Source organism: Denticeps clupeoides, chromosome 1 (genome assembly GCF_900700375.1).
Source record: "Denticeps clupeoides chromosome 1, fDenClu1.1, whole genome shotgun sequence".
Taxonomy (NCBI): domain Eukaryota; kingdom Metazoa; phylum Chordata; class Actinopteri; order Clupeiformes; family Denticipitidae; genus Denticeps; species Denticeps clupeoides.
The window spans coordinates 20,643,006-20,668,050 of NC_041707.1; the positions used below are offsets into that span (position 1 = coordinate 20,643,006).

The 25,045-nt window shown below is 39.6% G+C and overlaps 1 protein-coding gene across 4 annotated transcripts in view; it reads right to left on the reverse strand.

Moving 5' to 3' along the window:
* Positions 1-25,045, reverse strand: part of dnah2 (dynein, axonemal, heavy chain 2) — a 136,634-nt gene that overhangs the window by 57,554 nt on the left and 54,035 nt on the right. For all 4 annotated transcript variants that reach the window (XM_028954457.1, XM_028954373.1, XM_028954539.1 and 1 more), the window contains 18 exons: positions 24,566-24,729; positions 23,562-23,723; positions 22,911-23,014; positions 20,641-20,797; positions 18,946-19,028; positions 10,834-11,014; positions 10,081-10,219; positions 9,604-9,821; positions 8,959-9,060; positions 8,654-8,779; positions 8,318-8,428; positions 8,050-8,238; positions 7,847-7,950; positions 6,602-6,791; positions 5,070-5,250; positions 4,108-4,235; positions 1,349-1,501; positions 623-748 (listed from right to left, as the gene is read on the reverse strand). In XM_028954457.1, coding sequence (XP_028810290.1) covers positions 623-748; positions 1,349-1,501; positions 4,108-4,235; positions 5,070-5,250; positions 6,602-6,791; positions 7,847-7,950; positions 8,050-8,238; positions 8,318-8,428; positions 8,654-8,779; positions 8,959-9,060; positions 9,604-9,821; positions 10,081-10,219; positions 10,834-11,014; positions 18,946-19,028; positions 20,641-20,797; positions 22,911-23,014; positions 23,562-23,723; positions 24,566-24,729 — 2,618 coding nt within the window. The remainder of the gene's footprint in view (positions 1-622; positions 749-1,348; positions 1,502-4,107; positions 4,236-5,069; positions 5,251-6,601; positions 6,792-7,846; positions 7,951-8,049; positions 8,239-8,317; positions 8,429-8,653; positions 8,780-8,958; positions 9,061-9,603; positions 9,822-10,080; positions 10,220-10,833; positions 11,015-18,945; positions 19,029-20,640; positions 20,798-22,910; positions 23,015-23,561; positions 23,724-24,565; positions 24,730-25,045) is intronic.

A 25,045-nucleotide genomic window follows, 5' to 3' on the forward strand; every position in this document is an offset into this window, starting at 1 on the left:
TGACTGCATCGGTGCCTATAGTATACTGTCCTCCTTGATAGACCGTAGACAACTGTCATTGAAGCCATGCCAATGGCAGTTGCGTCAACAGTCTTTTATGTAAATAGAGCACTTAAACCGTCTTTTGCTCTGAATGTGATTGGTCCATGCAATGGGCAGCCTAGATCAGACAGATAAAATAGATTTTATGGCGAATGAAGAAATTATTTGTAATTATTTCTGATGTCTATGATGTTTATGAAGAGTAGATGTGGATTCATGATTAAGGCAATGGACTTCCTGGGCAAGACAGTTTCTCCTGGGGGACTGTCCCTGTAACTACTGAATGTACGTTTCTCTGGATAAGGGCGTCTGCTAAATGCTGTAAATGTTTAAAGGGAGGAGCCTGTATGTGTGATTAACAGCTCTTAGAGATTGCACAATGTCATATTTCAAAAGGAATAGTCTTTTAAATTCATGGAAAGTCTGGTCAGAAGTGGCATTTAAAAAGAGGATAATATTGATGCATTTCATGATAACTGTGGTGTTTATGTTTTTAGTGTGTCATCAGTACTCAAAGTATCCAAGTGTTGGTCTTAGTCTATTGACCCAAATCAAGCTATTTAATTAAGAAGCATATAACCTTGGCACACTCAATGGTGGGGATCTCCACAGAGGGGAAAAGGTCCTGGATGATGGCACTGAAGAGTGGCAGGTCAGCAGAGGTGAGCTTGGCAATGTTCATGTCCAACATAGACATCAGCAGGATCTGGAGGGGGGAGGACAAAAGACATGGATGAACTGAGTTTGTACACACATACAGCACTTAAACCCACACACTCATGGAGAACACACATGAACCTTGACAGAAAAACCTCTTTCAATTTGCACACAATCTACATTCTTTACAGAGGTTTAAAATGCGAAGAGCAATGGTTTAACTGACAGACACAATGATATTCACTGAGATTCAAAAGAAAAAGAAAGGAAGAGGACAAAATAATGTTCAAAGGTAGTCCTTTTAATGTACCCCTTTTCAAGTTTTTGTTCTCTTTAATACATATTTTATCATAGGGGCGTAGGGCATACATTTATGGTGTAAGTATTACTTGTCCCTCAGGTCGGCACATGGACACTGGCATAAAAGTGTTTGATATAGATCCTGGTTACCAGAGTTATGGAGAGTAAAGTGTTTTACTGTCATCTGAAGAGTGGCAGACAACATATACTTTGCAAGAAAGTGTGAATTAATTTAAATATCTAAATCAGGAAAAAAAAGAGAGGCAATGTGTCAGTCCCTCTTGGTTTTGGGTTAACTTTTCATGTGACCTTCCACTATGACATTCTTGGGTAGGGAGAGAGCAATTACCTCCTCATCAGCAATGTCTGGGCAGGTGCGATGTTTCTTGCCAGCATAGCGGAGAAGAGAGGTGAGGGCACGCAGACCAAAGTCATAGTGGTCCTGATGGGACAATTGCTGCACAGCCAGAGCATAAAGTGTGAACACTTTCTTAGCGAGTACCTGGGAGAGGGGATGAGAAAAAGACGCAGTGTGATTTTTTTTGGTTCACATGGCTGTTTGTGATAGTATAGTGTCACGAGAGTCTAATTCAGGTGTGTGTCTATGTGCTATGTATCTGAATTGTGTGTATATATGACTGTATCAGTAGGAGTTTCAGTGCACTCAGCCTTGCAGAGACAACCAGACAACTCTGGGTTGACCTCCAGCAGGGCCACCCAGGGCGCCCATCTGTGTGTGTACGTGTGAAAATGAGAACATGATGTCAAGGCTGCAGTGTGTGCTGTGTGTGTGTGTGTGTGTGTGTGTGTGTGTGTGTGTGTGGGTTGCCATGTCAGCTTGTTTTCATCAATTGCCTTCTTATAGATGGTGACCAAAAAAAAAAAAAGGATTTTCAAGCACACACACACACACAAACCACACTTGTCAACATAAGCCATAGACATGGACATGCTAGGTAGAGCAGACTATAGGCTTATTGGAGACAGAATGTGTGCCCTAAGCGTGCACACACACACACACACACACACACACACATATATAAACACACACACATATGCTTGTAGAAAGCGTGCCAAAGCTCTGTTAAAGCAAACTGGACTGAATTTTGCCTGAGGAAGCAGAGAGCCAAACTTTATGAAATTATATGAAATATATTTTTGGCATCAATTATACTTTAGAGTGAAAGAGAAACATTTTTACAATTTTGAGCAATTAATATCATCTGTGATGTTCATGCCTGAAATCTGAGTCAAATTAAATAAATATTACATCATGTTCCAACATTAAATACATGGAATAGACGATTATCTCCCTTAACCTAATGTGCACAATGGGTTATGCGAGGCTGTATCACAGTGTGTCTGACATTTCTGAACAATGTTGCGCAACTTACCAGAATACCCAATTTCCTAGACTTCTCTGACGTGAGCAGCACTAAGAAGCCATCACAAATCTTAATATGTGTTTCAAGTGTAGTATTTCTGTTTGCATCATGCATTTGACATGGAAGATATACCAGACTTTTGAAGTTCAAGTCACAAATATTTGAAGAGATCACTGGAATAATGGCTGGTTTAAGACCCCAGAATGCAGGCTTTGGGGGAAGATGTGTCAAGCACACTGATTGCTCATGAGTGAATTGCCATGCCAGGTTTGTCTTTCTCATTGCTCTCTAGCCAGCACAATCTCTTGTTATAGGATTGTTATTTTCAGCCTCCCCTCTCTGGCACATTTTCCAATGGATGTATTTGGAGCCTGTGGGAAGTGAGAAATTCTGGACAAGACATTTATTTCTTTTTATTTGACCAGGTGGGAGAGCTGTGATGCAGAACTGAAACTATAAATCTTTCTTAAGAAGAATTGTGTGAGTGTGAGCAAATAATTGTTTTGTGTGTATAACTGAGTGTCTCAGTTGGTGTGTGTTTGTGATTATGTGCCATGGAGTGCTATATTTGTTAATAATAATAAGTACATTAATTGTTAAGACAAGATCAAGGGAACGCACAGAACAATGCCAGTAGAACTGGATGACTCCAGTGCATCTATTCTCAACTCCCAATTGCCCAGCAACAGCCACCACATCCATAACAGAAGATGATTACAGAACAACTTAACTTGTGGGTTTGAGCTTGTCTATGATAATATACATGTCAAAATGAAAAAAATTAAGACTCAACAACTAAGTTAATAACACCTAAAGAAATTGCTGCTCAGAACAGTCACTTTAGGTAAATAATTGCAATATTCAGAAATTGCAATGTTGGTAAGTTGCTTTTAACTCAGAAATTATGTTGCTTTTTGAACCTGATATAAAATCAGCCATTTTTACACCAAGACCAGATTGTGACCATAAGTAAGCAAGTACAACCAGTAAACCTGTAACAGAGTCATTGGTTGCCAAAGCTTACTGGTCTAATCCTACAAATATATGCCTATGCCAACTGCCAAAAGCACCTACAATGAGCATGTTAATATCAGAACCAGATCAATAAGTAACACCAGATATCAATACACCTTCAGAGATCTTGTAAAGTCTACACATTAACCCCTCAGAGATGTTATCAGCACAGGGAGGACCTACATAAGATTAAGTAAATGTTTTTAACATTTTTTAATATGCATTATTCCACCTCTACTAATGACTCACGACTCCCTCACTGGTCCTCTGGCTCATTTAAACTGATCTTAGAACAGCAATGCTCCTTTATTCAAACAGGGCTCTTAAACATTACCATCTGTCTGCTTAAAGAACAATCACAAAGGCAATATGGACAAGTCTAGCTCTGCATTTTTAAATGATGGTGGATTCATTAAATAGGTCCTTTAAATTAATTGGGAGTTAAATCCAGCCTGTCCTTGCCAGATCTCATGCTACATTCATCACTTGTTATAAACACTGTTAAGGTGCTTGGATTATGTAGAGAGAATTAAAGAGCAAATCCTTTCAGTAGGCAAGAGACAGATATGTTAGAATAATCCCCTTGTAGTTTTTACTTTTGACTCTTACCACAAGCCTCCATTAAAATACAAATATGTTGTTAATTATGTCTACAACACACCATAACCTCAGTGCTGTCATTGGGTACTCAGTGCACTGGTTCAAGTACCTTGCAGTTGTTGAAGCCTTCTCCAAACAAAGTGATCTCAGCTATGAAAGTTGAGTCTGGCACAACCATAGAGACAGGCCTGAACATAGACTTCAGGTTATCAGGAAGCTCTGTGCGACCAGCATATCCTGAAAAATGACACAAACACACATACACACAAACACATATACACACCTTAAAATGAAAAAAAAAAAAAAACACAGACTGCTTGTAGTTTGCTAAGTGCATACACTATTGATGGATTATATCTATGAAATATTACTGAATTATATATGCAATCATTTTTCTGGTTCTTGGTGCCAAGAAAGATTGTATAATATTGCATCTTAATTCCATTTAGGATATTTTCAATCCTGTGTTTATATATGTTGCCTATGTGAATGAAATTTGGTACAATATAATTTACATATTTTGCCAAATTCACTGGTGGGCCAGCACCCATATTCCTATTATAATTATATTGCCAAATCCTATTCAGAAAACTATATATTTGGCCCACTGATCAACCAGCTGAACTATTTTTGTGTGAATAGGAAGGGAGGCTGCAAGGTCACATTTTCAGACAATTTATTATAATGAGCACTTTTATGTAGCTGAGTTATGTTTAAAGGTAATTATTGACCTGCCATTTAACACAATTTGTCTTGACAGGCTGCAGTGTTTTCTCTGAAATACATAAATGAATCACATTGAACTGTTCAAATACAAATAGAGCCGTCATATTCAGTTAAATAGTGGTGAAAAAGAGTTAAATTATTCACACAATTATAGCTGTATTAATAAATGTGCAAATGCAAATCTTCAAAAGACATTTCTTTTTAATCCCTCATTCCTAATTTGGCCAAAAAACATACAGTAAAAACATGTAATATAGTGAATTAAATATCATAGTTTATGTTTTCAAAAACAATTTAAAGTGACACACACAAACACACAAAAACTATATCAGGAGAGATAGTTACCAGGGTTCATTGTGATGAAAATGCCGCATGATTTGACTAGTTGTATGTCTCTGCCCTCAAAGTTGAAGTTGGTTGCTTGGCCTGAAAGGGCTGACAGGATGGACAGGATCTGATGGGCTACCACTGACAGTACCTCTATATTGATGCGATTAAATTCATCAAAGCATCCCCATGCTCCTGTCTGCATAGATAAAGGTATGTACACAAAACATACACATACAAAAAGAAATTGAAATTTTGTTGCATTTTTATGCTTTCATAAAGAAGCTTTAATGCACTTTAGAATCTCAATTCACTCAATGTGTTATCTTAAAACAGCCAATCATTTGCTCAAGATTTGAACATGGAGCATTGAACATTTTGCATGGAGGTAAATACCAAAACAGTTTATTATTATTTTTTAAATCAAAAGGTTGGTTTACTGAAATTAAGAGAAGGTATGCTGGAATAAAGCAGAAATATTTCAATTTACAGATGAAAAATGTACAGCTGAAAAAAGTGAAATGTAGAGCTGAAAACTGTACATTTCTGCTGAACAGTCCAGAATATATTTCATTTAATGATGTACAACATTCTTAATACTAGTTCAGCACCCAGACTCTGCAACTATGAAGCCATACTGTAATAGATGAGGAATGTAGTTTAGAATTGTCTTGCTGAAATATGTAAAGCTTTCCCTGAAAAGGATGTTGTGTGGTTAGAGCCTATGTTGCTCTTAGACCTGTATGGTTGTGATCAGAAAATTACATATACTCATCGTTCAGTAATTTCTTTGAAATGATCCTTTCAGCGGTAGAATGTACAACATACATTTCTGCATAATATTTGTTCATACATTTTTAATGATTAAAAAAAGATTTACAAAGATTTACTTGTTATGGTTAGTGGCTCAGGTTGTGTTAGTGTGCTCAGTGTTGTGTTAGTTGTGGTTTTTCATGTAAACTGTACATAGTCTCTCCTTTTGTGTGTGTTGTTACTTCTGTTGTTGTTATGTACAGTACTTTAGGTTGGTTGTTCACTTCTAACTGTAAATAAATGCACAACATTTCCCTTTGGCCTGGTACATGTGTATTCCCACCTGTTCTGACCTAGTACGTATATATTGTGCATTTATTTACATTGAGAAGTGAACAACCAACAAAAACCTAGAGTGCTGTACATAACAACAACCCGGCAGGTGGAATAACACACACACAAAAAGAGACTATGTACAGTAAATGAAAAACCACAATTAACACAACACTGACCACACTAACACACAACACAGGCTTTTCTCTAGCTTTTCTCCAACACCCCGTCTGGTGGTGTCCTTAAATGCTCCTGTCTGATGAATTGATTGGTAGACTGATGATGAGGGGATAGGTAGGCGGGATCATTAATACCCAAACTCTACCTAGCAAGCAGCCTGAAAGGGAAACGCACCCACCAAAAACAGAGCACCCAAACCACTCTATGGCCCAAAGGACATAAAATCAAGGGATAGTCTTTAAAAAAAAGATGATTTAAACTAATATTTTCCATCTCTGCATCACCTGTGCGAGGCCTGAGTACATCCGACCCATGGATTTGAAGTCCAGGCCCTCGGAGCAGTTCACCACAATGACATACATTCCAAGTGCTTTACCCAGGTCCTTAACTGTCTCTGTCTTCCCTGTGCCAGCTGGGCCTTTCGGAGAGCCACCACGATGTAGGTGCAGGGCTGTTGTCAGAGTCATGTAGCACCTAAGGAACAATCAAGACATGCTTAATTCTCCTGCAGCACAATAGCTATGACACATGGCCATCGATAAAGATATCTCAGAGATATTTAAAACACATTTAGCTTGGAAGATAGGATTGTAAACACAGGGTCATATGAGCACAAATACACCCATGCAGCCATATAATAGCACAGATACAGAGAAGCACTACTCTCTCAGTCTCTATTTCCCCACCCCCAACACACACACACACACACACACACACTATAAGGTTTGCCCTTGCCCTTGAGTGGGTTTTAGGCTGTCATTGGCCTATCATAAGCTGGGATTAGATGTTTTCATTCAATCACAGGGGAGTGCATAACTGTCTTTTTCCTCTATTAAAACACAATAAAAAGGTGTGATTGACTTGGCTTCCCATGTGAATTCATAGAATAAAACATGTAGCATCTTCACACTTCGATAGTGCATACACATGGCTGACAATATTCTCCTGTCCCCTTGCTCTCAGCACCCATTCTACTGCCAGAGCTTGATATAATGTGTTAAAGATCACACCTGTGATACAGCAGATGAAGCTACAGTGGGTCATGTTAGCGATATAACTGATACTGCTAATGGAGGCAGTGCTGATAGCTCAGCACCATATTATGATTTGGTAGTATACATATCAGCTGACAATTAACCTTCTAATATCCCTCCCTTAAAAGCACATTAGCAATAAAAGGGGCTAATAGCATAATGATGGTAATATCAACACGCCAGCCGACAAGAACATTAATAATTTCATCATTGTTAATACTGAAACATAATAGTGGATCCCATAGTGGATCTTTAGATGATAATATGAACATACGCAGTCGTGGTATTTTATGATGAGACATTATGTCATATATGGAATGAGAGATAGCAGTTTGTTTTTGGTAAATGAATACTGCAGTGCGTTGTGAGTTTCCACCAAGATCATGCTAGAAAACCTGGAATTCTTTTTTATGTGACTATTACATAGAGTGTATTGATAATTATTAAAAAGATAATATTGGGACATGATATTTGGATCATATCCCCCAGCCCTACCTGTCAGTCAGGGGAGTGATGATGAGACGGCCAGAATTGCCAAGGTACTCATAACCATACTGAAAGTGTGCATTGGTTTGTCGGATAATACAGTCATCCAAGTCCTGCAGGAAGAGAGTAACAAATTGGGATAAAAACTGGGCCTTTCCTATCAAATTCTGCTCATTCCTTCTCGCAACTATCACCTTCTTAACCCTACCTACCTTGTCCCAGTACAGCCGGAGCTGGCAAAGCCAGTCAAAGTTATTGATATCAGAGCAGCCTGACTTCACCAGTCTATCTATTACATCACGGGCATGAACCTCCACAGTTACCAGGGCGACAATCTTCAGCCGCATAATCTTGGAGAGGTTACCCCGAATAGCTTCTGAGTATCGGTTGAGCATGGATACCTAAAGAGTGCAAAAAAGCCCAAGTGAGCCCTATTCAGATTCGCATTTGACTTCAGATTCAGTTAGCACTTGAACTGACCTGTTTCTTCTTCATGGATTTGAGTGCTGACCTGTCAGCTCTCTCCTTGTTGAGGATAAGGGACTTGGACACATCTGTTGTCCACTGCATTTGACTGGCAGTTATTAACATCTGAAGTGATTAATAATTAAAGTTACAAAAATCTACACAACTGTAGACACAACAGTAAAATTTATCACTGTCAATATTTTATATGTTTTCTATGCTCTATTGTGAATGAAATATGGCTTTATCATATTTATCATTAAACATGGGTTTGAACTTTTTTTTTACACTTCTTAACCTTTAGTATAAATATGAACTGAACACACACAGACATCATCATATTAAACACACCTGCCCAGGCCAGTCTTTGACCCACTTGTCCCTCTTTCCTGTCATTTTTTTCAATGCCAAGCAACAATTTTTCAAGGAGTCTTTTAAGATCCCTCGCATGGTCCTTTCAATGTCACACAGCCATGCCTGTAACAATTATATTCATATCTTTGTGGGATACAGTATCTGCATAACACACCTATAGTTAATACATAACAAATAATTAAATAATTCTTCAAACAAATGGGATAAGCAGAGTGATAATTTTCCATTTGTTTGAAGAAATATTTTCTGTGTTCAACTGCTTAGTCTAAAACCATATTTACCTCAACTGGTCCATCCAGAAGCACAGGGCTTGTGAACTCTACGAACTCCCCATCAGCAGAGAACATACCACTGGCCTCAAATTTAGCACTGGTGACCCCAAACTGGAGAAGAAGGCAGAAAAGTCAACAGTACAAGATTGTACAGTATATTTACACATGTGTCCTAACTGCACAAATGAACTAAGAAGTGTGCCAAAACACTGTATTCTGACTACTCAGCATATTACCAAGCATGGCAGCTTTATCTTAAAAGATTAGTTGCAGGAGTAACCAATGCTAACAGCATTGACCTCCCTGACCTCATTTTGATGATTTCACACATAGTTGTGAAATGCACCCGTTTTATTAGCTCACATTGCTGAATACTTTAGTAGTTCAAATAGTAAACATTTGTTTGCTGAAAAGGTAGCATTGTGGATGTTGGTAAAGTTATTTGCCATTTATTTACTTATGTTTCCATATGCCATTAAAAAGGCTTGCATGGACATTATATTAAAGTGTTTTATTTGAAAGAAAAACAAATGTAATACCTTGATAATCATTATCCTTAGAATCATTATCTATGTGTGTAACCAGTGAAAATGAACACCTCTACTAACAGGGTGAAGATAGAAATGTAAAGCAAACCATACAAGCATCTTTTACCTTGCTGACTCGCAAGCTCTTAATGTTGTCAAAACACTTTTTGAGGTGTGGCTGCACAGATTCGGGGTTGCGAGACTGGCCAAGGATTTCCAGCAAGTCATCATTGGACAGGAAGTAGAAACGAGGGAAGATCTGGCGCTTGGTCTCCAGGTACATGTCCAGAGACTTCTGGATCTCTTGTAGCTTACTGTTCATTTCTGACAGCTTTTTAGGAAGATCTGAAATAATAATTAATTAAAAAAAATTCAATTGCCTTAATATCTTCTATGTGTCTCTAAATTATATTATTATTTTTATTATGTTTCATGAGATAATTGAGGCTTTTTTCACACTCACTAAATTTTATTTGGACTCATTTATAGTAGAAAGTTAACCTTTGATCTCCAGCCTAAATGCAACATTGAATGGTTTGGAAATTAGCCTTTTTTTAAAAATATGTGACTGTTTATAGCTGTCAAAGAATAAACTCAGAAATACCAGGATTTTCAGTTCCTTTCAAGGCATTGTTGTCCTTTTGCAGACAGTCCATGATCTTCTTCCAGCTGGCATTGATGTCATCAAACTCAAAAGATTCCCTGGGCAACTGCTGTTGAATATCCTCTCCTAGGAAAATGTTCTGAAGCAATAACAGAAACAGAGTGAGGGGTGAATAATGGCACGGGCTGAAAGTCAGTCTAAAAGCCCACAGCAGGTGTGTTTTTTTTTAATTAACCAACAGTATCTCCTTGAGCTGGAGGGGAGCAGATGAGTTTACATGACAAGAGAGTCATTGCAAGCTCATTAACCTACAAATACCAATAAGAATTCTCACTGCTTGTTCATGCAGCAGCCGTGTAGAGATTCCAAGACCAAACACTTAGACAATGCCGTCTTAACCACACATATACAGAGCCGAGCCTGCTGTGTTGTATTCTAACACTTGCGCTTAAATAAGATATGAAATTACGTTGCACACAAACTCTAACTGGCTGTCATTTTCTATCGCAAATATGTAGTGCAAGCTAGTCAGAAAACTATAATCATTTGTAGAAGTGTCTGCCAAATGCTGTTAATGTATTTAGTGTTTTTTTGTCAATTGAAGGATTGACACCAAAAATTGGATTCTTACTCCGATTGGTTGTGTTAGTTGGTTATGCAGATATCTTTAAACAAATATAGAAGACTATTAGTTGCAAGTTTAATCTTGTGTGCAAAGCTAAATAAACACCATTTATATGTATTTTTGAGTACCTCCAGGTACAGCCATTGCCGCTGTACAGTGAGGATCATCTCAGTGACCTCTAGAACGCGGGACAAGTTACGCTCCCAATGGTCCACGTCCTCCTCAAATGCTCGCACAAAACGAGAAGCTTTTATGGTGGACAGAGTGACCTGGTTATCTTCTAGGACCTGGAAGAGTTCTTCTGTTCTTCTGTGAACACACACATACAATTCTTCCAAGAGTCTACAAATACAGTCATTTATTTATTACAGTATTTCAGAAGCAGTAGTTGCCTGGACAAGTATAAACCACTGTAACTACAATTGCAATGCAAAAGCTTTTTTTAAGACATGCCAAGTCCATATTAAGTGATAGTTCTGCAAAGGAACACTGAATTACATTAAGGGAAAAAATGTATAGGTTGTATAAGCCTTGCAAAAACTATGTTGGCCATTCCAAAAAAAGAGCTGCATATATGGAAGCACCACAGGTAAACACTCCAGACCAGGAGAGAAGAAGCGAAAGTTATTAGCAGTCACTCCCTCCATACTCATTCCCCTTTCAAAGCGTTCCCTGTAACCATGGCAACTTGCTCAGTTGCATGGTGCCGCAGCTGTCACCATGCCAACAACAGAGGAAGGCTGTCTGCAGGGATGAGGCACCTGATGCACACTCACGGTTGCATAAATACACACACACACACAGAAGTCCACAAACATTTACATTTATGCCATTTATCACACCTTCTATCCAGTAACTACTACAATTAGTAGTTACAGGGACAGACACCCCGGAGTAACTCAGGGTTAATTGTCTTGCTCAGGGATACAGTGATAGGTAGTGGGGTTTGAACATGTGCCTTTGTGATTGTTGAGGTGTGTTACTCGTACACTATTCCCCCCAAACACAGAAATGTGTGTAAGCCCCTACAGGAGAGAGACAGGCGACCTCTCTTTCATTACCTGCTTTACCCTTCCCCTGTTCGTTGTGTTCTCTCTCTGCAATGTCAATTTGAGCTCTCAAGGACAATGGCCACAGCATGATCGACAGAGAGAGAGGAGCGGGCAACCCCACGGGAGGCAGGGAATCTGAATGACTTAACGGCTTTAGACTCTAAATCATGTCCATATTCAAAGGCAGGGCAGTGCGGGTGTCCATCAGAAGCCGTTAACAAGCAGGACAGAGGAGGAAGTGGGGGTTGTGGAGGTACAGCAGGAAGCACACAAAAACGCAGCTTCTTTGGATCAGGAGAGGGAAAAAAATAAGAAAAGAAAAGGACAGTGTGAGACGGCAGGAGAGGGAAGGAGAGAGCGATAGAGAGACGTCGACCACTTGACCTCCAGCATGACTAGATGAAAGGGGGCTGAGGTTCGCCTGCAGCTGCTCCACATCCTATAATACAGAACGGCTTCTTCTTTTTCCACCATGCACACACAATGTCCTACAACACCAGAGAGCATTTGAAGGCTCCTCTAATAATTTGAAAATTCAACCACATGATAATATGCTACATAGACAAAAATGGATATGTGAATGCTGCACAAAGGACAAATTTAAAAGATTCTGGGTTCATTTCTGCATTGACAGCAATTATTCAATCAATTAAAATTCATCCACTTCCTAAACCATCTCGTCCCAGTCAGGTTGGCAGGGAAAGCTGGAGCCATTGGCAATGAAAGCGACCTGCAGACAGGAAAACTGACCTTGACCACACATACCCACTCAAACGTACATTTACACATATCACAATCTCACAGATTTACAATTAATACACACAGCCATGATTTGCTTTCAGAGATGAACAGTCATGCGTGAGGACATTCTCAGCACCTCACCCCTTCTTCCCAACTGTCATCATTTATGTATGCACATAAATTATAAATAATACTTGTGTTTTGAAAACATATGTTTGTGATGAGCCTCATGTTTTGCTGAGTGCTGTGTGTGTGTTTGTGTGTGTGTGTGTGTGTGCATGCATGCTCTTTAAATTAAGGAGAAGGTGTGAGACAGGCATACAGGAAATGACAAAACACATCAAAATCACCCTCCTACAGACATGTTTCACAAACACACACTTACACACAGGTGTTCAACTGTGTGTGTCCATAAGAACAAGACAGTCAGTGGGAGTGCACAAGGGAAAATGTGGAAAATACGTTGTATGTGTGTGGGCACATGATGGGTTATATATGGAATGGTGTTCCTTTGGTACTTGCATATGTTTTTGTGCCTTCATGAGATTGTATGTTTGTGTGTGTATGTGTGTGTGATAAGTGTGCATAAGAACATTTCCAGATCTCCAGCCTGTCAGATGAGGAGTTAATCAGGGTGAAATGGGAGCTGTGTTTATTGGAGGACATTGACTGCACCCTCTCCCTCTCTGGCCCTCTCTCCATCGTTCACTCGCTACCCCTCTCTGCTTCCCTCAGACCAATCAGCTGGGCTGGCTGTAGATGCTAACTGAATTGGGCTGGAGGTCTAATTCTAATGTGCAGCAGATGCCCAGGCAGCTCTGACTCATTCTTCAGTGGCCAAGGCCCAGTGGAATGAATCTCATACAGGGACACTTCCACACCCGAACATAGTGAGAGGGGACATTCATCTAGGCTCATGAAGGAGTCCACAAACAGACATACACATACAAAACCACTCTTTGGGACACACTCTCACTAGGTGGCAGTGTTGTTCTGTAAAGCTGTGCTGTGAGGAGGTAGTAGTAATGGCACGGAGAGCAGCTCGAACTGTGGCTCAGTTAAAATTTCAGGTCTTGCGTGGTGTGGGGGAGAGTAAACACTATAAGCACTAAATCACTGGGAGCAACAAGCAGGAGACAAAAACACCACTGCAAACACACACACAGTCAGGTTTCTAATGTAATAACACAGCAATTGTCCAGCAAAGTGGAGCACCACCTATCACACTGCCGGCCTGCGAGTACACAATTGTTTGTGTGTGGGGGCAGAGACAAGAGCTTTTGTTGGAATTACTACTCACAAACACCAAAATCTCTGGCAGCTGGAAATGACATTTGACATATTTAAAATGTTCCCCCTCTGATCGAGCACATCATCCTTGCCTACATGCATTTGAAATTTAGTTTCAGAGTAAAGTAAATCAGATGTTTTTTTTTTTGGAAGAGCCTCAATTAATGATTGCACGATTCTTTCTGTCTCTATGACTATAATAAACGTAGAGTGAAATATTGAGACGCCCTTATCCACCATACCTGGATACAGGGTTAGTTACAGGGACAGTCCACCACGAGACACTCAGGGCTAGGACACAATAGTACTAAGTCTACTAAGTCTACAATGGTACTAAGACTACTACCACCTTTAAGAAGCAGTTGAAAACCCACTTTTTCAAAAAGTATTTCAGACAAGTCTAACACATACACATTCACACACACTGCACAAAATAATTGTATTTATTTTTTCTCATTTAGCACTTAACAATTTCCAAGCATGTTCTTTTTCTGACAAGTTAGGCCTTATCAGGGCTCTTGGCTTTGTAAACTCAAAATCTATAGAAACCAAATGAGAGTTGCTGGTGTCTTCCTCTTGTAAATTGCTTTGGATAAAGGCGTCTACCAGGTAAAGTAAGGTAAAGTAAAGTAAAGTAAAGTAAAGTACTAAGTGGGCTACCATTTTTGAGTGATTGGACTTACACATATGAAAAATACACTCAATAGACTCACATCTTAAAGAAATTTGTCTGAGTAAAAAAACAACGATTTAAGAATGATGTAATATCCCCTAACAACCAGAAACAAACTCAAGCCATACTTACTACTGCAAACATCTAATTTTATGCGAGTGCTGCTGTCATGTTTGTGTGGGGTGAATAAAGCAGAGAAAACCTGACACATATACTCAATACTGAAACTAAAATTAAACCAAAGGCATAAAGCAGCCAACAATGCAGAGTCATATGTACACAAAGGAACAATCACAGCAAACAAGACAGAACACAGGCAAAAACTATGTCATGGTAACCAATGAAAGAGGAATCAAGGAAATCAATTGCAGAAGACAATGAAATTTGCTACCCCAACTACATTTGGACTGGCCATCCATGTTATGATTAGTTACATTAGTTATACATTTGCAGCTCATTTCATTCCCTCGGGTTCATTTTGGAACAGTGCTATATATTTTGTGTATGAATGCTTCAGTGTGAGCATGTTGGTGAGACCGTGTTTGTGTGTATGTTGTGGACTTTAGTAGCACTAGAAGGATAGATCGAGGCTGTGGGATGTAATTACAAGTGATTTGCTCTCTCCTATGTCTGTACACTCAGATAGGGTGTCTGTGACTCCGTGGCTAATTGCATATACAGTGTGCTGTAAAGCCTGCATGTGTATTTGTGTGAGTGTGTGTGTGTGTGTTTTTTCATATCATCCATACCATCATCATTAATCAATCCCTTTTGTGGACAGTACCATCCGTTATTGAGAGGCAGAGTAAATTGAGAGTCATTTAGCTGCTCACGTGAGGGTGGCATGTCTGTGAATAACAAGTACTCTGTTTATTTCTGTCTCTGTCTTATAATGTAAGCAGAGAAAGGACATTGCACACACATACACACTCAGCCACCGGTGATAGGTGATGCAGAGCTGGAGCACAAACAACAAGGGTAGAGCTGGGTTTGAGTGGACAGAGGAGATGGGGAAGAAAAGGAAAAAAAAGTAGAAAGAGATGGTGGGAGGGAAGGGGGAAGGAAGAGAACCTAACGAAATGTCTTCTTCCTACACAGACTCTCTATGTTAACAAGAGGTAGAGGGAGAGAGATTGGTATGAGCTAAAAACAGGGCTAAAAATAGGAAGAGAGACTGGCGTGCGAGGGGGACCTTTTCAGTTGCTCTCTTACTTTTCCCCTCTCACTCTCTCCCTGTCTGCCCTCCCCCTCTCTGTTTTCCCCCTCTCCTTCGCTCTCTGCCTCACCTGTCAGTGCCCCTCCTATCTGCTAACTCTGCATTGGGGCTCACAGGTGGGCGAGAGCTGCAGGCAGCTGACAACCCTGAGGTGCGGCCCGCGGCCTGTAGCCCCGCCTGATTCACACTTAAATACACTCACACACACCTACATGCATGCACACATGCAGATAGATGACAAATTAAAAGTTAAGGGAGGATCTCATTTGTGCATTTTTCCACATTGCCTTACAAGGAATTCGTGGTAGCAAATTAAATGCATTGAGAGTGAACACCTTTCTAACTAAACACCTATGTTGGATCTGGTAGTGGCCATTCCTCCTGTAGAATATTGGAGACTAAAGAATCTTATTTGGGACAGCTAGTAAACATGTAAAGGCTCATGTGCAGTTAATGCAATAAAACATTTTGAATGATCTAATCATTTGCACTCACACAAAGCCCCTCAGGCTGGAGATATTTCAGCCTGAAGGTATTTCTGCACAAAAAAAAATGCAGCCACGTCTGGCAGATTTTATGGTGTATTTGTAAACTACATTGTATGTTTGTGGGCCTTTGCAGCCTGCACAAAGTATGACCCTTCACACAGTTACAGTCTGAAACTGTGCACTCTCAATGAGATCATACACACACACACACACACACACACACACACACACACACACATGAACACTTGCAGGAAACTCTGTAGAGGTCGAAGGTCAACCAAGGCTTGGAAGGAACTAAAATAAGACTAGCAGGGTCCAGCAAGTCCAAATAAATTATGGGGAGGTTCAGAAATCCCCAGAAGAAGGTCCATCTGTCACAGCTGGATGCACAATGCTTAATTGTGGACTGTGAATCGTGAATCAGAAAAAGCTTTGTTGCCTGGTATTTTGTTTTAGTGACAGAACTCTACAGTGCAACAGAAAGACAGTGACAAGACAAGACACAGGTAATAAAAAGAGTTATTAACCATTAACAATGTTAACAACCGTTGTCAGCTCAAAAGATACAGGCTGGGCATCTGCAGCCAGAAAATGAATTATGATCACAGATGTGTGATTACATTCACTGAACTCACAAACTTAAACTTTGGGTCTAACTTTTATGCATTGTGAATGCACAGATAAATAAGATATTTGTTGGAGACAAACACCATAGCACTATGCATATATGCATATTGTATTTTGAACACCTGGTATAACTTCGTACACTGAAGTTATTGATTACTGAATTGATCATTGCTGTCTGCCTAAGCACACACACACATAGTGGTGCCTCCCTTAGCTGACCTGGGAGTGAAAATACATCTTAAAACAAGCATCTAATTGTACATGCAGAACAATATAACACAAACACTCACACACATTATTGAGGCAGCAAGAAAGATTAAGCACACACAATTACCATGATGTTTTGATGACGTGTGACCAAAGATAAGAAAAATGTATAAGAATGAAAGGCCCAATGTGCTGCAGGGCAGTTCCCCCAACTGGCTGGCTGTTGTCTTGTTGTGTATTACAATAAACAATATTCTACAATGATTTCCATTGATTCCAATGATTTTTCTTTTTTTTGTCATAATTCTCTAACTACTTTGAGTCTAATTTACAAAGTTGATAAAAAGTCTCCCCACAGTCCCAAGCAAGAAAGGAAATGATTGTAATATCAGGGTAAGAGCTCGTCCAAAGCCCTATTCCCTCTCCATGTTTGCAGCTGTTTATCTTAAAAGTACACAGGGGTGGCATTGCATAACAGACCCTTGACTTTTTTTCTTCTTTCCAGTGGCTTAACAATTGGAGTGTCTGTTAGCACTACTCCTTGTGAATTGATAGCAATTATGTTCTTCCAGATACTCAAGGTGCCTCGGCATTGATAAGAGATTTAGTTGGGGAAAAACAAATGGACTTGCGCAGCAGCTGCTTTGTGCACTGTGGATTAGAAGTTGGGAGTCAAAAAAAATCTGTCTTGTTTTACTGCCCTTCTCTCGCTCTCTCTTTAGTTTTTTTCTCTCTCTCTCTGCCTTGGGGCCAGTGAGTATGACTTAATGTGCCAGGTCCACACAGAGTAATATCATAATGCCATATGAATTAATACACTCCCTCATAGGCGGCGTATTGCTGCCCTGCAGCCCCCATTTCCATTTCAGCTGGTCGCGCCGCTGCTTCTGTTCACCTTTATATTCATAAGCTCTGGATTTGCCACCATGCCATTTCTGATGAAGATAGCAGGAGTCAAGCACACACACCCGACATATATGCACACATATACTATATGCTTGCATACAGTATATATGTCTACCTACACTGCAAAAATTTGCAGTATCTAAAAAAAGATGAATAAGAGAAAAACAAATCTCCAATTAAGACTCACATTAGGTGTGGTTTGGGGGCTGAAATGTGACTAAAATATAATCCAATACATCAATTAGGGCAAAGTCAATTAGGACAACTTTCCAATTACAGGGGAAAAAATTGGTGACTGGAGGGTAGGGGCTGCACAGCGAGCTGTACACTGAAGACCTGCTGCGACTGTCATCATCTTGCTTTGTGAAAGGCTGTGACGTGTTTTGCTGGCAATGCAAACATTTGAGGATTTGTATGGTTCTTTCCCTTCCCTCCCTTAGGAATTATCCATAAAAATATTCTTTTGGGGGCATGACAGCCCACGTTGGGCTCATCAGTAAGGGCTGGCATGATTTTGCTGAGAGTGGAGGCCTTGGTGTTTTTCATAAAGCACTTTGTGTTGCTCTGAATGACTGATTTGGATCGTGAAAGAGCACACTCTGAGATTGCTCGTGGAGGCAAATGCCAAATCAGATGATGTCAGTTATATTCAACAGCTTGCTTTCTAATTTCTTTTTCTGGCTGCAATGTTTTAAAAAGAGGGCTGTAAAGGACTGGCAATCTTCGTTCAGTTTTCTTAGACAAATGTAGTTTGACAGAAAGTGCTGTGTGTTAAAAGTATGTCATAAATTACATTTCAGAAAGTCCTAATCTATATTCTTCTTGCTCGAAGTTATTAACACAGATTAGTCTAAAGGGGTGAGTGGGTCTTACCTAGCTACAACACTGATTTTCAGAGGACAGGGGAATTGGAGAGATGATCCCAAGAAGCAGGTTTATTAAGTGTCATTAACTAGCATAATTAGGTAAAATAACAGTCCAGAAGGCCTAGTGGTCAGACATTGGAAGGCTTTCTACTGCATCTTATCTTTTGATCTTACCTCAACCTGTGGTGACCTTTGGATTTGTATGGCACAATGTCCAAACACATTTCCTTCAATGTCCGAGCAATGCTTTCCAGAGTCTAGAGAGAAACATGGAAAAGGCATATCAGGTATCCTTTATTATTGTTAGTACTGCATCTTTTGCAATAGTTTTGGAATCAGACAGACAGTGACATGGCTACGCTGCAACATCCTCCAAATACGGTACATGGTGCACTAATGTGTTCTTCGCATTTTCTCTAATTTTTTGTGTAATTAAGTGATCTGCTCAGATTTTAGGAAAATCCCCTCCCCTAAAAGTATCCGTTCTTCATGCCAAAGCTGGGACGGGGGTTCAGCACAGTTAGGAACACAAAGGTTATAGTGGGTCATAGCTTCCCTGTTGTCTGACAGGCAGAGAGGGGCTAGAGCAGGGTAGAGGAACAGAGGAACAGTTTCCCTACAGAGAAGCAGGGTTTAGTGAGTGGGGGGTGGCGATTGTATCTTATGAGCCATTAGAAAACCCTTCTTTTATTGTTACATTAGCTATTACTCAAACTACTATACTTATTTTGTGTTCATTGATTATACTGCTAATTATCAAAGTTATTCATGCAAAAAAGCTCAAAATAGTGAAAAAAGGCCAAGGAACATGTTTAAAATCATGCCAAAACCTTGCTGGCATATTTTTTTTTCTGTAGTAGCTGTGGCAAAATGACTCTAGCAGTAAAATCTTACTTATATGTTTACATATTTACATAGTAACAATTGAATGTAACAATTTGTATATTTTAGTCAATTTATATTGAGGTTCATCCTTATTAACATAATTCTATATTCGTTCTTGGTTCTCTTTCTGATTATGTGTGCAATCAGTCTGTAACCTTTTTTGTCCCCTGGGGCCGTCCTCATGGAACATGTTCAGCATAGAGATCCTAACTAAATTCAGTTTTCTCAAACAAATGCAAACATGGTTAACTGGTGTCATGATTGTGTTTAACAATTTTCTCTGACAGCCCAGGTTTAGCTATGATTAGTCCCTCTGGGTAAGCAATATAAAAATGTGACATTTGCATCAGGTTGTCACATGACACAGATAAGTATAGTAACATAAATTAATAATGCAGATATATGCAGAGGAATATATACTGTAAGTACGATAGCAAAATTTCTGAAAACTGCTAGTGTGGCTTCGTAGACGTAAGCATACATAGGGCAGTGGTGGTCTAGTGGTTAAGGAAACGGCCCCGTAATCAGAAGGTTGCTGGTTCATCCGCCAGGGTGCCACTGAGATGCCACTGAGCAAAGCACCGTCCCCACACACTGCTCCCCGGTCCCCTGTCATGGCTGCCCACTGCTCACTAAGGGTGATGGTTAAAAGCAGAGGACACATTTAATTGTGTGCACCATATGCTGTGCTGTGTATCACAATGACACAGCATATTTTCATTCTGTAAAACCGAGCCCAGTAAAAGTGAAACGTCAAATCCTGTTAAGTCTGAAGTAAGGATATGGAATAAATCTAGCATCAGGCCCATTTCTCTGCATTCTGCAGAGTGTTTTATATTTTGTCCTTGCACTTGACCAATTAATCAGGTTGACCAATTTTCAAAATACATCCCTGCTTTAAAGTATAGCAACAAAATAAAATGTTTTTCAAATATAAGGAGGAGGAAGTGAGATTAAAAAGAAAGTGTTCTTTGTCTTCTATACCTCTTCGATGGAGAGTTCTTTGCTGGCAGCAACAGTAATCTCGCTGATGCTTGTTGCATGCTGGTCTAGTCCAAGGGTCACAAACTTCTCCAGGGTGAACTCGTCACTAGTTTGGTCAAAAGAGCGCTGGACCTCATGTTTGATCTGGGCCCAGTGTCTAGAACATGAAACCAAGGGAGAATATTCATTAACATTAACAGCACATAATGAAGTAATCAATTTCTACAGAGATCAAAGGTTAATGGGCAAATTCGATAAAATTTATAGGTTTCACATTTGCACATTTTTAGAGATACTGTCCAAATCTATTGCATCATATGTCACAATTACCACATGCAATCTAATAAATAATATGTATGAGGTCACAGGAATAGGGAGGGAGAAAGTGAGCTGATTGGCAACTGTATTTGTGAGTGACAGACTAAAGAAGGTGAAAGACAGGGGGACAGTCCCCTGAGCTCCTCTGTGACTGCCCTTCTTATGGGAATCCAGAAACAACCACAGACCTAATTTCCTCCGAGACCCAAAAAACACAAAATAGTCAATGCCATTGCTCCCTCACCTATGTTTTCAGTGACACTACAGGACAGAGTAACTTTAACATTCCCGCTGCTCTCTGTATTTTTTAAATTTCTTCATAGAGGCTTCTGACATTTGTCTCTATTGTGTTTATCTATTCTCAAAATGTCGACGGCTTCCGGAAGAATCTTTCAAGAGGTTACATCAGCGGCGATTAGCCCGAGCCGTATTATCACAGGGGGGACATCTGAAGCGGCTGTCAGTGGAATGGTTGTCAAAACAGCCCTGATTGGCTGCGATGGGGCAGACAATTCTGGGGTGCCACATGCAATCTGAAGGGTACTGACGGAATATGACAGGGCTGCTGTCCAGGGAGAGGGAAAAAAACTTCGAAGAGAAGAGGAAAGGGCGTTTACATTCCTCTTTATATGGCTGGTGCCAGGTCCCACTCATCTCAAGAGATGCAGAAAGGGAGACAAACGGAACAAGACAGAGAAAGAGAGGGTGAGAGCCTAATTCAACAGATCGAATGAAAGTGAGTTCTGAAGTCTACTCACTGAGAAGGACCATATGGGACAAGCATTAGCAATGTATGCAAGGATAAATTAATTTGGTACCCATCAGAGGCTGAGACTGGGAGACAGGCACAGATGGAATTGAAGGAAAAAGAAACAAATCTAAAAACAAGTATGTGGAATTCATTTAGCATGGATGGAAAATTATTGGTTGAATAAATGGTCATTAGATTAAAAAGTATGTGCATGGTGCATGTCTAGCTATTTTTTTTTCAGGGGAACAAAAAACTCACATATAATGACTGAATATTATGGAAACCTGCGCCGCTACACTCTATTCTTCAAAAATGTAATTTTGCACCTGCTAGAGCTCAAATATCACTATAGCTGTCAGAGATGGGCCTTTAATTAAAACAAAAAGAAACTGGCATGTTTCTCACAAACAAAGCCAATCTAAACTATGGTCTACTGTGAATCAGGTACTATAGGAAAACAGGTTTTATGCCATTGCAAGCAATCAAAATATGTTAGTCATGTTGGTATATTTTAACCAACTATGGTCTGTAATTAGCAAACTGCAGGATGACATGGTCCATTGGCATCTTTCAACCATGAGCCAGAACAGTGTGGTAAAACAATATCAGCAGTGGCAGTGTGCATACACACTGGACAACCTGGCTCATAAAGGAAGATGGAACTGGGCATTTACAAACACATGGCTGGAGAGCTGATGGGAGGACAGAGCCATCACATTCTATACTTCTTAATTAAATTGGTGTGCATTGTCTAACTGTGTGCACTACAGAAAACAAAAATAATAAATAATAAAAAATGTAATACATTATAATATAATACTGAATAAAGACTACAAAAGATCTACAAAAAAAAAAACTGAGAAATAACCAAAACAGAAACTGTTGATGATCCTTGCCTCCTTATTTGATAATCAAAATGAATCCAAACAAAAGGTACAGCAAAGACGTTAGTTATTTACTTCTCTCCACTTTAGCTGCAGCTAAGTAGCTAAACATTTTTCTTAAGATGCTTTGATTGTCAAAAACTCAAATGAAGTAATCAATAAAATGTTGGTGCATGTCTGCAATGGTGCAGCACATGCAAGATGTGCAGCACATGCAACAATTAAATATTTCAATAAATTTGGGAAGCACTTATAAGGTGTTACGGTGTAAAATGTTATAAGACATTTATCATAAACAAGTGTTTATGATTCCTGACCGCTCTCTGATGGCTGGGAGTCGCAGATCCGAGATCAGGGGAATGCTCCTTTTAAATTGTTCAATCTTGCTCATGGAGGATCCTATTATCTCCCACTGTTTATCCTGCAAACATACAAATTAAGACAGATATTTGTCTCGCCCACTCTGCTTTCGAAAACAGCTCATCACTAGCACTCATGAATCTGAAGTTATTGAAAATTCTGGAATTTCCACTGGAACACCCCTTCCTGAACTCCCACACACCTTCAACTGAGCAGGTGCACTCTAATCTGCTTAAGACAAATGATTAGCTAATGGCTCAGGAGTAGCATAATCAGGAAGCCCAACTTACAGATCAGTAATCAGCCCTGTGAGATCATTAGGATAATGATGAGTTTTTTTTTCAAGGGGTGAAAGCTCTCCAGACTGAGTGGGTTTCCTATAACTGGACAAGGCAGGAAGTGTGCTAGATATCTGAGCAAATAGATATTATTGAGAAAAGCTTGAAAATGTACTGATTTTAGTAATTGTGGGATGAGTCTGGTTGAGGTGAAGAAGCCTTGCTGTGATGGACATGGTGAATGCACAATGTGTAGGAAAGTAGGATGTGAAGCCTAATGACATTATGCATCTGACAATTATAAAAAATTTTTTTGAGTGGTATACAAGCCTTGAGGTCCCTGCTGAGCTTGCGAAGTCTGAAGAACAAGGCCTCTGTAGTGTTTTCCATACTCTCAGTCTGTAGACTGCTGAAACGGCCTGTCTTCCACTCGCTCCAGTGCTGCTCCCACTGCTGGGTGATCTCCCAAACTTGATGCAGGTCATTCAGGTCCTACACTTATCACACACACAGATTAGACTGTGTTCTATGTATATAATTACTGTGTTAAACATTGCAATACAATAAAAAGGATTTAAAATAAATCATTTTAAGCAGTGTCAAACTGAAACTGTTTATCTCATTATATAGGGGGTCAGATTTCTACATAATCGGAAATTTAAGAATGATCATGTACTGTCCAAGTGAATATTTCCTTACTTTTCAGGGAATTATAACAAACAATTACATAATGATGAGCTACACTGCATCCTAAAAATGTAATGGTCCAACATGCACTATTCTGAAATGTACCAATGTACCAGCAGAAAGCTCTCCTCCTTTATCCTAATAAAGCATTGAAATGCACAGTGATCTTGATTTTAGGGCAGTGTATCTCATGCTGCTTCATGAGATGCTCATTAACATAAATGAATGATAAGAAAGTGTTCAGCATAAACCTTCAGGACTGTCGGAAAACCATCTCTGTCATCTAAATTAAGGAGGTGGATAGAAGCCAAGAGTGTCACAGCAATCACAGCAAATGCTTTGGAGAGCCTCTAATGTTAACTGTTTCCTTTTTTGTTTATTACATAACCCTACATGTGTTTTTTAGTCCTGTGTCATCAGTTTTGTTCTACAGTGTAAAAAATAAAATGAAAGCTGTCACATGTGGGGTACCTACTCATGAGTAGGTGCGTCCAGACTTTTGACTGGTAGTGTATATGATATAATGTCAACATTGTCATTTATTTAACACAGGTTTGATTATTTGGAATTAAATGTTTTAAACTAAAAATCTCACATACTCCTTATTTAAGTATATAATTGTGGATTAATTGACGTGTATGTTGAACCTTCTCTAAGCTCTGGATGTCTTTGGAGGATGGCTGGTCTATTGTGAAGATGCCTAGGCCATGGCGTATGTTGTCCTCTTCATCTTTGAGTGTCTGCAATTGCATACACATTGCTGATATCTGCTGCAGTGCTGGCTCCAGGCCCACAGCACTGGCAAATGGACCTGGACAGAGACAAATGCAAAAGTTACATAAACCTACATACCAATGCATTCACACATACCCCATAGAATGATGAGGCTTATTCTTTATTTTAAGTGTACTAAATATACAAATATACAATATACAGTGTACTAAATATACAAAAAAATAGTTTTGCTAGCACAAACAACAAATTCCAATCCAATCAAAAAAAAAAAAAAAACCACACAGGCGTGATGTGAAGGTACAGATGAAATTGGCGAACTGGGGTGGGCAGGTCAGTGGGTCTCTGAGCAGCAGAGACCATGGTGTAGAGAGACCAGTCCTCCTCTGTGGAGG